This window comes from Anser cygnoides, chromosome 4 (genome assembly GCF_040182565.1).
Source record: "Anser cygnoides isolate HZ-2024a breed goose chromosome 4, Taihu_goose_T2T_genome, whole genome shotgun sequence".
In the NCBI taxonomy this organism is placed as follows: domain Eukaryota; kingdom Metazoa; phylum Chordata; class Aves; order Anseriformes; family Anatidae; genus Anser; species Anser cygnoides.
Genome location: NC_089876.1, coordinates 18,141,185 through 18,157,494, shown reverse-complemented (window position 1 = coordinate 18,157,494; position 16,310 = coordinate 18,141,185). Strand labels below are relative to the sequence as shown.

The window sequence follows — 16,310 nt, the reverse complement described above, 5'->3', positions numbered from 1 at the left end:
AAAAATATAACCTTGCATTAGTTTGTAATGACTCTCTTCTAAAATATCTGCAGTGTGGCCATTACAAACTATGAATCACAGTTAAAACATAGATATAAAAACAGAAGACTCTCACAAATCAAAGGTAAAGTACCTAAATGCCACCACTGAGCAGCTCCAGTCACCTGCAGCATACTGCAGTGAAGCCAACAAACAGATACAACAGCAGAAAAAAATGCCACAGCTTAGCATTCCAGAGTGCTTATTTTCCATTGACAATGACTGAAGGGTGGGCCCCAACTTCCCTGAGTTTTGTTTTAAAAGCCCCAGCAAAGAAGTCAAAGCACATCTTGGCAGATTTACACCCGGAGACAAAGTTTAAATTGGAGGGCTGTTAATTGTTTTCTATTTTCTTTTTGGTTACCACATACTAATTCTGACTTGTTTATTCATTTCTGGTAAATTGAATTGCTTCTGACCCCTAGAGAACTTACTACAAAATGCAAATACAAAAAAATAAATTGAGTTTCAAGGAAAGTAGGTTCTCACCCTTTCCTCTCACCTTTTCAGTAACAAGGTAGAATAATAATAACGGCTAATTTTTGTCAAGTTCCAGGACAGGACTTCATTGTTTCTCAATGTTTCCTGTGAAAGAGTAGGGATACACATTGCACTTCTTCTGAAGTGTCATGGTTGAGGTTTAATAAGCACAAAAATCGAAATATGCAAGATTACTCTTTCTGAAAGCACCAGTGCTTCCTGAAACAGTGGATGCTAACAGGAAATCTTAAATATAGATGCTTCCCTGTTTCAGGGACAAGTAACTTAGTAGTAGTGATACCTTTCCTACTCCTACAATCTCATTTTGCACTTCGGACTCTCCTATATCCCCCCTTTGCTGGGTTGGCCCCAGCTGGCAGCCAAGCCCCCACACACCTGTTTGCTCACCCCTCTTCCCTACTTCCGCAGGGGAGAAAATGGCAAGAACAAGAGGGTGAAAACTTGTGGGTTGAAGTAAAGACAGGAAAATCATTCAGCAGTTACTGTTATGGGCAAAACAGACTTGGGGAGATACCTTAATTTATTGACAATCAACAAAAATATTTAATTACTTGATTTGGGTATTCAGAAACAAACAAAAAAAAGACAAATGTTTAAATAGTAGAGGAAAAACACATTTCATCTCCCTCTTCTAGAGTCAAATTCACCCCAGACACTTCTTTCCCCTTGATTTTACTGCAGGTTACATTCCACTGAATGGATGATGGGCAGGGCAGGAGGCTGGGGTCTGTGCATAGTAGTTTCTCTCTGCTGCTCCTTGTTTCTCACGTTTTTTCTATAGTTTCTTCATTGTTATGGATTTCCTCTACTCTGGCATGGACTTTCTCCTTGGGCTGCAGTACTTCAGGGGGGTACTTGCTCTAGTGTGTGTCCTCCATGAGCCTCTGTCCCTTGAGCGGTATAGCAGACACTGGCTGCCCCTGAACTTTCCCTGAGACCAGCCCTGGAAACCCCCCACTACCAAAACCATGCCAGCAACACACACCCTAAGTCAGGGTGCCAGATGACTCTCAAAGGTGTAGGCAACATCTCACTTAAATAGAGTATTTATATCATAGACACTTGTAATATTTGAGTATGGCCAAATTATAGTTAGCATTTTCTGATTTAGAGGACACACAAAGGTTTTTTTTTTTTTTTTTTTCCTAGAATGCATCCTTACGGAGTATAAGTTAAAGATAAATACAATACACTTCTCGTAGCAAAAATACTCTTAGAAATCTGTTGTAGCATAAAGAGCAGTCTTTCTTTCTCATGCCTGAATAAAAACTAGCAAAATGGAATTTTATTACTTTTTGGAGGAGGAAGAGAATTTATCCTAGAAGTAAGTGGCAAACTAATTTAGTTGTTTTTATTTATTTATTTTTGTATTTTTAATCTTTTGGAAAAACATCATAAGTGACGTGCACTATAAGCTGAATGACAAATTTACAACTTCTGGGAGTCAAGAAAGGGCCCCACCTGGAGGGCCATTCTCCAGCAGAGGAAGCACTACAGAAATAAATGGCTTCTCAGGAGGCCATCAGCACGTGGATGCACTGAATCATTTGGGGTTATATTGGTTCTATTCAACTGCTTGATTATAAATTATTCAGATCCTTTGTGCAAATACAATTTGGGTTGCTGAACTAACTGTGTTAGCCCTTTGCAGATGTCCCAAGACCAGTGGGGAAGTAGAAGAGGCTGAAAGGACTGAATCTTTGGATATTCCTATATGCTTTCTGAGCCTAAGCCTTTTCTCATCTACACAAATAAGTAGGAAAAAATCAGGTCCTGTCTAAGAGGAACGTATTACCACCGGAAATCATGATGAATAATCTTGATTCATCTAAGATGATTTGATTAATTTTCTCTGTTGGATGAAAATGACTCCTTGATCCCTAGTCTAGCTTCATGATTTAATAATTAATTCTACGTATTATATATTTTAAACAGCTGTGGAAATCTGAGCTTGATTTGGACATAGGAATCATAGTCTTGTTAAGTCTTTCCAATTAGTTTACATTTGAGGCTAACAAAAATATGCTGATTCAGCTTCTAATTGAAGAAATCAAGTGGAAACTGCATCAACGATTTCAAAAAGAAGAAATTAAAATTTTATCATAGGTGACTGGAATAAATCTTAATATATACGTGTACCCTTAAATATATGAGCAAAGTGTTACTAGCATTTAGCTCTGAAATAAGTATTTGAAATAAATCAGGAAGGAAGAAATTACACATTTTGAAAAACAGAAACTAGAACTAGAATGAAACTCTATATTCATAGAAATGTAATTATACGTTGAAATGTAATTATATAGAAAGGATGAAATCACAGTTGATGTCAATTTTTACTGAATGTTATATAGAGCAGATACGTGGTCTTGACATGCTAATTGGAGAAAACTGAATCAGGTTTGGTAAATGACAGAATTTTCCCTTTAAAGCAAATTCGGAAAAAACAAAAACAAACACATTGAGGTATATTTTCTTTTACATATAGCATCAAAATTACACATATTTAATCTTTATATTCAGGAATTATTGCCAACCTTTGTCATAATCCAGATTTAGTTAAAATTAAACCAGATGCTCAGTGGTTGAAAATCTGCATGGTTCTATTACTGTTATAGCTTATGAAGTCAGAAAATTATATTCATTTATATTAACTGAGGTTTTGCCCTGTTATTTTTAACTAGGCTTTCATTTTTAGTACTGTACCCCTAATTTGTAAGTAAGTGGTAAATATGCTGATGTTTGGATTTCAATGGCGGTAGTGGTGAAACAAGAAAACTGGTATTTAGAAGGTGAAAGAAAATTAAACAGCCAAGAACTGGAAAAGTTCAAATGGAAGCTTGGGAAAATCTATGGCTTTTTCCAACAAAAATCTTTATGTCCTGAGAGAACAAAAAGGAAAAAAATAGGCAAAGGAATTTGATCAAATTATTTTAAGCAAGGTTTATGAAGAAGAACAGGAGATGAAGAGCAGGTGGGTGGAAACAGAGAGCAAGTAGAAAAATAAAGGAGATGAGCTTGGGAGAAGCATGTAGATTGATAGAGACTGTTGAGTTTATTTGGGTCACTTTCTTTTTTCTTTGCCTCAGACACAATTGATCATAAAGGTTACACACACTGCCTTCTCTGTACAAACTTGGTAGTCACTGTAGTGCTCACATTGCGTGCTGTGCTACATACCCGTAATTCTTTCTAAGACACAAGACAAATATCTATCTTACCTGGCAACTGCAAAGGTGTTTTTGATGTATTACTACCGTTCTTTCCCTAGCTCACTCTGTTATGACCAGCTGCTACTGTATATTTAGATTGTTTTCATAACTCACAGAGTTTTGATACAATGTTGGGGTACGGCATAGTGAGGAAAAGGAGGTGACAGCCATAAATCAGAATTGCTTCACTCTGAAAACTATGTATGTGTGACACCAAGGTCTCTTGCAAAGTTGTGATGCATTAGAGTTATCGGTAGGTTACCTTCTCAATAGTAAGCCAGCTCAACTCTTGATAATGAAACCAAATCCTGGTCTCTCTTCTCACTCCTTTGAATTTCTCTCATGAAGGGGAGCCATATTTTGGCTACCCGAGGATTCTCCTTATAGAATGAAAATCTTTTGATGGTGTTTAGCAAATACAGTACTCTGAATCCTGACTCTTCACAGTCTTTCCTAAACCTGCAGCAATGCATGTGTTTTTATCAGAAAAGATCACTTGGCAGAAGCTACTCAACATTGAGTTGTTCTTGGCTAATGTTATATATAGCTCTCTGTCTGCCCAGTCATTTCACCATTTTGGAGTGAAAACAGGCGTAAGTTTGTCCCATGGAATAGAAGAAGGTAGGAGTCTTTTCATAAATCATTTCTTGGCAGTATGGTGTAGCAAATACACCTTTATCCTTCAGCTGATAAGAATCTGATTAGTACCGGGTTCAAGAAATGATATGAAATCAGACACCAAAATAATATTTAAGGTTTTAGGTAGCAAGTCTGTAAACTTTATTTGCCTTGAAAAAATCACTATGATGGTTGGGGAATGTACACACCGAACAAAAGAATAGCTGGGATTTCCAAAACAAGGCATTATTCATGTAAGAATAAAAGAAATAGTAAAGAAGATTAAAATGTTAACCATATAGAAATGAACTGGAAGAGCTGCCATAGTTGAAGCATTTTCTAATGATTTCTTCTCTCATGGAAGGCCGTTATAAATTAGAGGTGCTATGAAGGTCTATTAAATGCCATTTCCATTTTTCTTTAAGCATAATGGCCAAATCTTTCCAGGTATCACTGGGCAGGACCTCCTTAGTTTCAGTGGAATTGCCTGAATTTCTCCCAGAGCTGTTCAAAGTGCCAAACAAGCCATTTCCGTCAGGTGTTATTTCTATGCTCCATACGCTGCCTCCTACGTTTCACATCCTATGGCACAACCGATCGTAATTTGGCCAAATACAGCATTTAGTAAACAAGGAAAGGGTTTGACACAGGCTTTTTTTGTTTGATACAGGCTTGCTCTTTCAGATCTGAGCTGGTGGCCCCCCAGGAGCTCTTCCGACAAGCACCCGTGGGCAGCAGCAGCGCTGTGAGCCCCCCAGCCCCTGCTAACCCCTCAGAGGTAGGTGCTCGTGGAGCACAAGTCAGAGGAGCTCCATTATTTGAGGGCTCGGTGCCGCCAGCGCCCGGGCACCGAGGCGGGGCGGGACAGGGGCTCCAAGAACCACCTGTGTGAAGCCGTAGGGCGGCGGGCACGGCCCGGCCCTCGCGGGCTCTCCCTCGGGGCTTTCCCCGCTGCCAGGCCCGCCCTGCTCGGGCTGCGGGCGCCGCCTCCCACCCCGCGGAGCCCCGGCAGGGCAGGGAGCCGCTCTCGGGCTCCCCTGCCCGGCGGGGACCGCACCGGGACAGGTCTCCCACGGCGTCGTCCCACAGCCCCGCGCCGCGGCCCGCCCCGTGCCGCGCCGCCACGGGTGGCGGGGGAGGCGCCGCCGCCGAGGCGGGGCCCCGCTCCCGATCCTGATCCCGATCCCGCTCCGGCTCCGCTCCGCCGCCCCCTGGCCCCGCTCCGCCCCGCTCCGGCTCCCGCGGCCCCGCCGCGGCTCCCAGCATGAACGTGAGGAGGGTGGAGAGCATCTCGGCGCAGCTGGAGGAGGCCAGCTCCACAGGCGGTAGGACGGGAGCAGCGTGGGGGCGCGGGGATTTTGTTTTATTTTTCTCCCCCCTTTATTTTTTTCCCTCGTAGTTATTTTGGGGTTTCTCCCCCCCCCCCCCACACCTTTTCAGCTGCAAGTCTTGCAACTTGGCGTGGGGCTGGGGGGGGGGGGGGAGCTGCCTGCTTGCATGGGGGAAATGCATCTGTGGTGTCTTGCAAAAATGTGCGTGTGCCTTATGGGGACGGTAAGCAAACGCTTAGTGCCTGGGATGTGGGGCTGGGAAACCGTCAGCGCTTCGCAAAGCCCGCCGTAAGGTGCCTGCTGTGACCCAACTGGTACTTTTGCCTTCGCTGAAATGATCTGGTGCTGGGTACGAACCTCTCGTCCTCTCTGGTGCTAACTCCCAGGAGGTAATTTTGGTCAGTCCCACTCACGCCTCCCTGCTTTGGTCTCCTTTGCACCTTCCTTGCGTAACTACCTGATGGAGACCAGCTCGTTCTAAGCCAAAGGATACCTGCTGCCTGTCTCTTCTCTGTACTGCAATTTGCAGTGTGCACGCACCTGAGGGAGGTTACAAAATAACTTGTGCCTTAGGGAGGAGAACAGCGTGCTTTGTGGTCCGTCGCTGCCAGGGTGCTGGAGTTTTCTCCCAGCATGTGTAGGAAACAGGTTTATTTAGAAATGAAGCTGTGTGGGTGCGATGTGTGTAACATGCTGTTGCTGAGGAAGGTGCTCTGTTGAAGGTAAGGTGGTGCAGAGGAAGGTTGGAGAGTTAGCTGAAAAACTTTGCAAAATAGGCAGTCAAAAATAGAGGAAAGTTGCTCTCTAAAAAGAAAAGATGGAAAGCTGTTTCATATTTGCTTCTGTGTTGCTAGATTTCTCATAAACTGTGCAATGCCAGTGTAGAGTAACAGTCTTGTCATGAAGTTGTTTGAAAGGTGCAGTGGAGTCCCACTCTTCACTGTTTTCTGATGTTTCAAAGTAGTCTTTCTGCTTGCCAGAGGAGGCTCACAGCCACGTGCCCTCTGTTGGATTGCACTCGGTTTTCTCTCTCCTTAGTCTCCCAGCTTTTCTCATTTGATAGGGCTTGGAGCCCTTCAAAGAGGATACTAGATCACTTCCCTTAGGGATAAGAAACTTTTGCAATTGTGTATGCAGTTCGTTTTAGGTTATCAGCTCAATTGTTAGACTGGCTTTGCATTTCTTTAAAGCTTCAGAAAAATATACATTGTGGTTATCCAGCAAGGGGCTCAGCCACCAAAGTCATGTTGTGATACTTCTCGCTGCTTTTCAGATCTCAGCCCCAAAGTTATAATTCAGATGTGTCCCTCCACATACCACTGTCAGCCTTACAGGTCTCTTCTGTTAAATATCAGAAAGTCAGTCTGTTTTCCCTTAACACATACACCATCACTGGCAAACACCAGGCAGACTCTTAACTACACCTGTACAACCACCCAGCAGGACTGTTCAGGGAAAACACAGCTTGGGTCGTAATTCAGATGCAGTGGATTTGTACAGCTGCTATTGAGGCATAGTTTGGTTTATGGGCTGTTACTGTAGGTGTTGAAGAATAAAGAAAGTTTGCAACTTAATGTTTCATCTTACAGGTGTGGTTAGCAGTAACGGGAAAGCGTCTGTGTGTAAACTAGGGAAATATTATCTGAATCCATGCCATACAAATAATGTGATATATCAAGGTGATGTTTTTACAGAAAATACTTTCTGTTGAGCTGTATATTATGCATGTGTTTCATTCTGGTTCTCTTGATATGTCTTGTCATTTTTAGAAATGAAGGAAGGATTTAACTCATATTAAGCTTGTAATGGTCAGAGCTAAGATACACTTTTGCACTGTTTTAAAGTAAGAAAACAAAATCTAACTGAAACATGAGTTGATGTAGGAAGAGCATCTCTCAGAAATAAGTTATCTTTATTTTTTCCACTTCTGGCATAATAAAAATGACAGAGCTAAAAGGAGATAGCCCCTTTTCTTAGAGTGACATACCTGAGATCACCACTCAACTTATATCCCATCACTAGCTTGATTTTTGTTAAAGTCAGTGTCTAGCTTCACTGCTCTGGGCTTCCTCCTTATATGACGGAGTGCACACATGTTCATAGTCTCAAAATTTTGTTCCTTTTTGATCTGAACTTCTCTTTCCACCTTTCTCTTCTCTAGTTGTCTCCCAGGGCCATCAGCATTTTGGAATGCATTTGTTGGTTATTTAATAAGGAAGCATTCAGTAGATTTATTATCACTATTTCTCTTCAAATACAAACAATATTTAAAATGTTACTTATTTTTTAAATGGTGATGTCTGCAGTAGAATTATTGTAGGGGTTTAAAGGTAGTACGTGAAGCTCAGTAAATGAAACCAACAGAAAGCAGTGCAATTGTTCTTCCATTTCATTTTTTTTGAAATAAAGCCCAAGCAATACACAAGCAGCTTAAGTTATGAAAATTATTAGCAACAAAGGAACCACTTTGTACCTTTAAATGAGTAATGATGCCCTTTGGCCACTCTTCCCCTTACATTTACTGTATTGCAACTTGGAGGACATCTTTTACATTCAAGCTAGCGTCGGCTGCAGCACCACTGGGAGTTGTTGAGTAGCAAAATGCTTCCTCTCTGAAATACTCAGCCATTGTAAAGATGAACTGTTTCATCCCTCTGCCACATGAAACAGTCTTTATCAATGTCTTGTCTGTGGGGAAGTTGTGTTTGTACTAGTGATAGCCAAAACTTGTCTGCTACTGGGTAAAGGCAATGGTCTTGGCAAAACCAGAAGAGCAGAGGGAGATTATTAGAACAAGTTCACGCGGCTACCTGCATGAGTAAGTTTAACCAAAAGGTGTTCTGTGGGTTGAATGTCTAGGACAAATTTAAGGTGGGGGGTAAACTAATATGAATGAGGCACTTCGTATGCACTGCTTGCTTTACTTTACAGTATCATAAATTCAAAATGGGAATTGTGCTGACCAGTATGCCCTTCCTTGTTCAAACAATAGAAATCCTGACAAAAGCTGTGAAGTAAATTTATGACAAGTTTTGAAGCTTTCTCTGTGGCTAGACAGGGCAATGTCAAATTCTGCATGTCAGAAAAGAGGCTGTCATTTCTACAGTATGTGCAGAAGACAGAACAACTAGTACTATTGAAAGGTGTTTATCCAACTTGAAGTTTTCTTAGTTTGGTATTCTCTGCCATACCTCTGAGAGATCCTTGTGCGATAGCGTTCACTTTTGATTTTAATGAATGGTTTGCTCTTGTTGCTTGAGGCATTCTTAGAAGACAAAGGAAGCAGTGACAGAAGGACAAGAAACTACACAAGGGAAAAGTTAAATATAACAATTTAGGAAAAGCGATGGCAAGAAAAATGACGAAAGTAAGGAAAAAATGCACTGGAAGACAATGACAAGAAAAAAGGTGGGAGGGAGGGAATAAAAAGCAGTTTTTTATACTACTTAAGGTACAACTGATATTAAAGAAAAGCGTACCCTACTGAGTGATACGGGAATAATGAGGTATATACTGGACCAAGTCCTTCACAGCCAAGTTGGGATTCACCTGACACGATGAAAAGCAGGTGGTGACTTTCCAGGCAACTTCCACCAATAAATACATCAGAGCTTTGGGTTGTCTAGGAGCTCCATCCATATGGCATGCTGTCAGTCAGGAGTCAGTATCACTTTGGCCACTAATGGTCTGTTGGCCCTTAACACTCTTCGTGTCATCATAGATACGATAGATCTTCTGGCTGTTTTATCTTGTGCACTTGTATCCAGTGGATCTTGTCTGTGCCTGAGCCCTCTGTAACACAGATATGTTCTCTTTGTAGGAGCCACAGTCAGAAACGCTGCTTCCAAATTCCATGTGGTTCTGTGAAATTGGCAAATATGCAAGGGAAGGAATAAATTAAATGGACTCCTGATCTAATACAGGAGGTATCTTTACAAATAAAGTATAAAAACATGTATATGAAGTATAAAAACATATTCTGTTCCTGCACGACGGAGGAAATAACTGAAGTTTTGAGAGACCTAAATGCAGTGTAAGCCTCTGTATAAAATTTGGTCTTTGCCTCTATCACCAGTTCCTGCATTCAGTGAGCACATGAAGCAGTGATTATATGCAAAATTCTTGTATTGAGAGCCATATTTTATATGAATGCCGAAAATGCTTTGGCCTCCCACCAGTATCAATTTTATAGACTTTGCAGAAAATATACTTTTCATTATTCTGTGTTTCAAAGTTACTAACCACGACAGGAGAGTTGATGCAAATAACCAAATGTCTGGACAAGTTTCAGGTGTATAGAGTTTAGAGAACTGATTCCAGGTGTTTTTAGACTTTATGAAATATATAGAGGCAGATGCAGGGTCTAGCAGTTAATGTAGCTGTAAGAGAAGTAGATGGCTTGTGTCATGGAAAGCTTTTACAGTGTATCAGATATGCACTTAGGACTCATGCTTTGGGTTGGAGCTGAATATTTGATCTGCGCACTGTTCAGCTGTAATCTATCCCATCTCAGCCATCCTGTTTGCCATTGTGATTTATTCAGAATCTTTGGCACTTGAAAAAGAAAGTATCTAAAAATACCACAACGCCTGATTGCTTCGCTGTTTCATAGATATCTGCATTCTTGCCAGCATGCCCTACTATCCTTCTCCCCCAAATTCTGCTTGTCCTCTCTTGCAAGTGTACAGAGCACTGAAATAGACTGTATGGGAAACCTTGCTTGCCAAATGAATGCTGGTCATTTATTGTCTGCTATTAGCAGAGGCCATTGCTCCTATTTGAGATGAGAGAGAAAATATTGGCACGAGGTTGTGCACTGGGCCAGGAGCCAAATCTTTTTTTTTTTTTTTTTCCCAGTAGTTGTACTCAATACAGTCTGAATCAAGTGGTGTGTGCTAATAAATAACAGAATCCTTTAATTAATAGTTTTGGGCCTATTCTGGGGAGTAAGGGTCACAGATATAAAGACCTTCTTTCTTGTGAGTGTGTCATGGCAGCATAGCTGGAGATAGTAATGGTGAGGTTAATGGGCTTGTTTGGACGTTATATCTCTATAATGTTTGGCTTGATCTATAATGTGTGGTTGTGTCAAAAGTGAAGGGACAAAAGGCTGACATAGGTGTTAAAATTTTGATAGTTGTTGTCTCTTCAGAATCCTGTTTTCCCTGATCTTTGCTTGCTATTGCTTGGCTGGGTAGGCAGCATTTGGCCCAGGTTTCTCACTGGTTACACCAGGTACGATGTGGAAGAGAAGTGAAAACATATATATATATATTTGTCTGTAGAACTGTGGAAGGCAGGGAGTCAAATTATTTTGTGATGTTCTTAATTATTATTTTGTAATTGTATTGCAGGAGACTTGTGTCATGGGCTCATATAGATGAGGACTCCCCATTCTCACTCTCTCCAGAGGAGATGAGTTCGGCGTTACCGCCTTCATGCATGCAGCAGCAGAGGAGGTTAGGCTCCAGCCTTGCTGCTATGAATCTGAAAGGTCCATAGAAAACTATACATTGGCAGCACTTTAAAATATGTGGTTGGGTTGAAAAATATATCGAATCCATTCACCTCTAAGAATAAACCCAAACACAGAATAAAAGCTGTATATCTGAACACATACTGTGTTTTATTTCTGGCAGACTAGCAGAGACTTAATATGGTATTAAAAGGAGCTAGCTTTCTGTCAGAGGTCTGAAATAAATATAGCGTTACTTTTCTTTTGTAGTCTTTTTCACCTATAAAACAACTTAAAAACATACGACAGGGAATCACAACTATAAACTGTACCTCTAAAGAAATTTATGCTGCAGTGACACGGACAGTGGAATGAAAGTCGTAGATGCTTGTGTGTCCGCTGGAGAAATGAACTACAGGTGCAGGGCACAATAATAGGGAATTTTTAACTATAAATGTCTTGACCCGTTAAGAACAATGCTTCACGCTTCGATGTTTGGATTTTATTACAGGAAAAAATATTTCTATTTGTAGGCCAGATATTTTCACCAAAGAAAATGTAAACCCAGAAGCTTCCCTGAGCACCATGAAGTATCTAGCACTCTACAGCATGCTACATCAGTATGCCACAAAATGACTAAGTGGTGACAGCATAGAAATGGTTAGACAAAATTAAAGGCTCTAAACGTCCTAAGACATAGACTGCAAGGTGGTTGCTTTATTTCATCCTGTCAGTAGGAAAGTGTTTGCTATTTTAATGATAGGAAAAAAGGGCCATTTTACTGATACATTGTCTTGTTCTTTCAATTTTCAGTTGTCTTTCCAGCAGAGATTTTTTTATGAATGATACTTTAGTCATGAGGTCTTAGTGCAACAAATCTTTTTCTTATTTTTGAATTAGTTTGCTTTTGCTTATAATCCAGAAGAAACATTTAGGATTTATTAGAATTTTAAACAATAGCCATAAAACATTATGATGGCTCTGATTTGTCACAGTGTGGTGTGCTGTTGTCGTTGTTTTTCTTTTAAAGTCATTTATTCTTGCCCAAAGTGAGAACAACCAGAAGAGCATGTCAGCACAGTAACTCATTTGTGTCTCCTTACTATACCTATATATCCTTTGATACCTGTGGGAATAATTGCAGTGAATAAGGATTTGGGCCCTAATATTTGTGCAAATCAGGAGAACACTAAACCTGGAACTGAAACACAGATCAAGATTACATGACTGCACATAAAGGAAGGAAACAGCTGTGCTGGAAATACTTAATGGTAATTAAAAGCTTTATAGCTCTAGTATATCCTGAAATAAAGTCAAACGACCAAAACCTCTTATTGAATCACTTGTCTACATGCCTAACAGTAAACTGAACAGCATGTCTAAGCACCCCTTCATTAGCTCTCTAGTCTCTTAATGATACAATATCTGGGGGGCTTCCCTAATTTGTACTACCTGGCTCGTGCTGCCAAAGGTGCATTTGCTGTCTGGGCATCGCAATATGTTGCATTCCGGCTATTTTTCCCTGCTGTATAAAAGGACTACAGTAGGAAACATTGAAGCTAGTGATGCTCATGCTGTGCTAGTTGAGGACACCTTGGGTCAGATCCCTAACTTGTTTCCTGCAAGAAATTTGACTTTCTGTACGCTCTCACAGAAATGGTTCTGGTAATCTGTACCAATTGATTTCCAAATCCTTGAATGGTTTTATTAAATAGAGCAGAAGCAATATGATTCAGATGAAATCACTGAGTCACTGCAGACATGGATGCTGCAATATTGACAAATATCCATCTGTATATAGAAATATATATATTTTTAATTTTGTTGTTTGTGCACCAAAACATAGTCTTTAATTATTTAAAAAAGTAATTTAAATAGTTGCAGTATAACATTATGTCCTGTTCTTTACTTGTATTGCCTGTATAGTTTTTGCTTTGAGTTTTAATTCAAGGTAATGCTTTTTAACAAAGAAATTATAGTGTATCCTAACTTACAAGCACAGAGGAATTCAGTTTGGTTTAATCACTATTGAACAACCTGAGGAAAATTTTATAAAATTTAAGTAATTCTGAGTTTTAAAATTAAATATAGTTATTTGACTTTCTTAGAATTTTTGACAATATTACAACATATGTTATAATAAAAACATATTGAAAGGCACCATTTTGCCAAACAAGAGCTAAACATAATACAACAACAAGAACTGCACTAAATGGAGAATGTCCTAAATGCGTGCAGTAAGTTAGAATGGAGGGAAAATACAGGGTTGGTTTTTTGTTTTTTTTTTTGAATGTGATATAATTGCCTCATGCAATTAAAATTATGACCTTCTGAAAGTTGTGCTGTGTATATCTGTCAGATACAAGTGTTGCTGCAACTGAAAAAGAATCTTTTGAATATTATAGTATGTAGATGAGCCTGTAAACAGGTTAAGTACTGTAATTTAACAAGGTATGATCACAGTTTCCAAATAACTGAACTAGTTCTTTCGTAGTACTTTGGCGTGAGCACTACTGCTCATGGTCTCAAAGAACATCCTAGAAAGGACTGACTTTTTTTCAAGATGGTTTGTTTCAGAGCACGCCATGGTGCGTAATACCAAGCCTTCTGGGCTGGAAGCATCGGGATGGGGCGGGGTGAGCCCCTGCACGTAGAGCCTGAGCACCATGGAGGGATGTGCTGTGTGTGTGCTGCACAGGTGAGCACAGGGATAATGACAGGCTGGGCTGTGGGGCTCCAGTCCTGAGCAGGTAAAAGAAAGGAGAGAAAAAAGATCCAGAAATGCCTTCTTATGTGTGTGGCTTTGGTGGTATCTGAGCAAGCTGATTGTGGGATCTGCTGTTTTATTCTCTTTCACTGGAGATAAGCGAACCAGGTTTATCTAAAATACATAGGGGGAAAATCCTTAAAGAATACTCCTTTGAAACAATATAGAAGATGCATATCAAGTAGATCCAGCGATAGAATCATGTTTTGCTTTATTGAATGCTGGTAACAATACGATAGGTGTTTTCTCAGATCTCCATAGGTCCTGAGTTTTAACAGTATGCCTGTCAGATGATCCCCAGATGTCCTTTATCATTCTGACTATTGATGTATATTCCACTGTTCAGTAAGGGAATGGTACCCTACATATCTAATTCTTTATATTCTTTCTATATTTCCTTTTCTCATGTTGATTTGTGGGCATCTGAGGTTGCCAGATTTTGTTCTAAGATGCAGTGTTATAAAAAGTATCACATGTAGTAATGCTGTCTATTGAGGATAAATCTAGACTGTTTCTCTGGAGTATTGTGTGCTGGCAGCATCCACCTGCTGGTAAGTGAAACAAGTATATAATGAAGCTCATTGTTATTTTTGAAAAGATGCTGTAATTGAATACATGCATACACTGGCTCTTAGGTGCACATCCAGGCTATGCTGTCTACCAGCATCTAAGATGCCTAAGGAAGGAAAAGAGGAAAAAAAAATAATAAAGAAACTACTTTCTCTCAGAACTTACAGGTATGATTAAGATACAGAGGTCTTCATGCTACTGGATTAGTAACATACAGTATTTATATACTATGATCTTTGATCTCTGTGTTGATGGTAATGAATGTGGGAGGGTTTTTTTTGTTTGTTTGTATGTATGTATGTTTTGTTTTTGTCCTCTGTTGCTTTTTGGAATGTCATGTTGTGCAATTGTCTTCCCAGGCTATTGTCCAGAGTTGGGTAAAGGAGTGAACTGTGGCTAGGACCTAAGAACCCACTTCATTGTTTTTCTTCAAATCTATTGCTTTCAGTCCATTTCTGTAGGACTGCACACTTCTTTCCCTATCCGGGCATTGGGGAAAGAGGAGGTCAGATATCGGTAAGGATTTTGTAAACAAGCATGGGTTTTGCCCTTTCTGCTGTCCATTACTTGGTGGTGAATATCCCCTTTGCAGGAGAAGACAGAACCTCCAAGCAGTTCAAGCAATATCTCCCTGTTCTGCCTCTGTTTGGGTGCCACTTAGAAAGGGCACATGAACCCCTCAGCCAAAAGGGCCCTTTCTCTCCTTCCTTGTGTAATCTTATACCTCAGTCTGATGATGTTTAGGCGTTACACAGTTCTTTCAAGTTTGTTTGATTGTCAGTCAAAGGAGAGGAGAATATGCGATGTCTTCGGTGAACTTCTAGGTTTCTATTCAAGTTTTATAAAACTGAATTCCAGTAGTCAGGAGGAAAAATATGATGAGGTTAAGGGGAGGAAGGAACACTTGCAACTGAGGATATATGGTGACGTGGCTCTTTACATGGCACACCTGCTATCAAGCTTTCCCCCTAATACTTTAGCTCTTCTTTAAACACATAAGCTAGTGAGACTTAAAATCATACAGATGCATGTTAAAATACCTTGCTTAATTAGCTTGCAAGGTTGTAGAACATTTAGGCATTATGTAGACCTGTAACAATATTTGCCTCCATTGCACTTCATTTTTTTTTTTGCGTTCAGCTAATTTTCTGTTACTAAAATAGAATAAAACAGTTCTATATTTTAGACTTAGAAACAAGAAGCAATCTTTATAAAGTCTTTGAGTCATCACAGACTTCTTAAAAATCAGTGACTTTTTTTAATTCCTGAAGATATGGGTGTTATTCAGATAAAACCTCATGATGTTTAAAAAAATGAATTAAAAATCATAATTTAACTGTATGTTTTACTTTACCGGGTTTCAAAAGCTACTCCATATATTTAGAAATACAAAAGCGAAAACATTTTGACCTGCTCAGAATGGAAAGTAAAGCTATCTGAAAGGTGTCAGTATATTTCTAACATCTTATTAAGGAGTGTTTTATCAACAACACTTTAAATTACTACTAGACTGACAACCTGTTAAGACATTTTTAATTAAAGAATTCAGAAGAAGGGAAAACACAAAAAAGCCTTTCAAGAACCCATAACACTAATGGTGTGTTCTCCAGCATGCTGCATCACAAAGAATACATGTGGAAACAGCTGTCAGTTAAGAGGCTAATTCCTCACTGAAAACAACAGCAAAAAGTTGATGGCATTATCAAACTGTTATTTGGTGAGTGGCAACTTATAATTCTGCTTGTATAGGTGGTAGATTGTCCATTTCGCAGATGTAGTCTTAGAAGAAATGTGTATTCAATAGTAAACATACAGTTAAT

General features: G+C 39.9%; 1 protein-coding gene across 4 annotated transcripts in view; it reads left to right on the top strand.

Moving 5' to 3' along the window:
* Nucleotides 1–5,492: 5,492 nt before the first annotated feature.
* The window catches only part of KCNIP4 (potassium voltage-gated channel interacting protein 4), a 433,785-nt gene continuing 422,967 nt past the window's right edge, over nt 5,493–16,310 (top strand). For 2 of the 4 annotated variants that reach the window (XM_048062815.2, XM_048062812.2), the window contains exon 1: nt 5,493–5,692. In XM_048062815.2, coding sequence (XP_047918772.1) covers nt 5,632–5,692 — 61 coding nt within the window. In that variant the 5' untranslated portion in view covers nt 5,493–5,631. The remainder of the gene's footprint in view (nt 5,693–16,310) is intronic. The other 2 variants (XM_066995712.1, XM_048062816.2) reach the window with 2 other exon arrangements.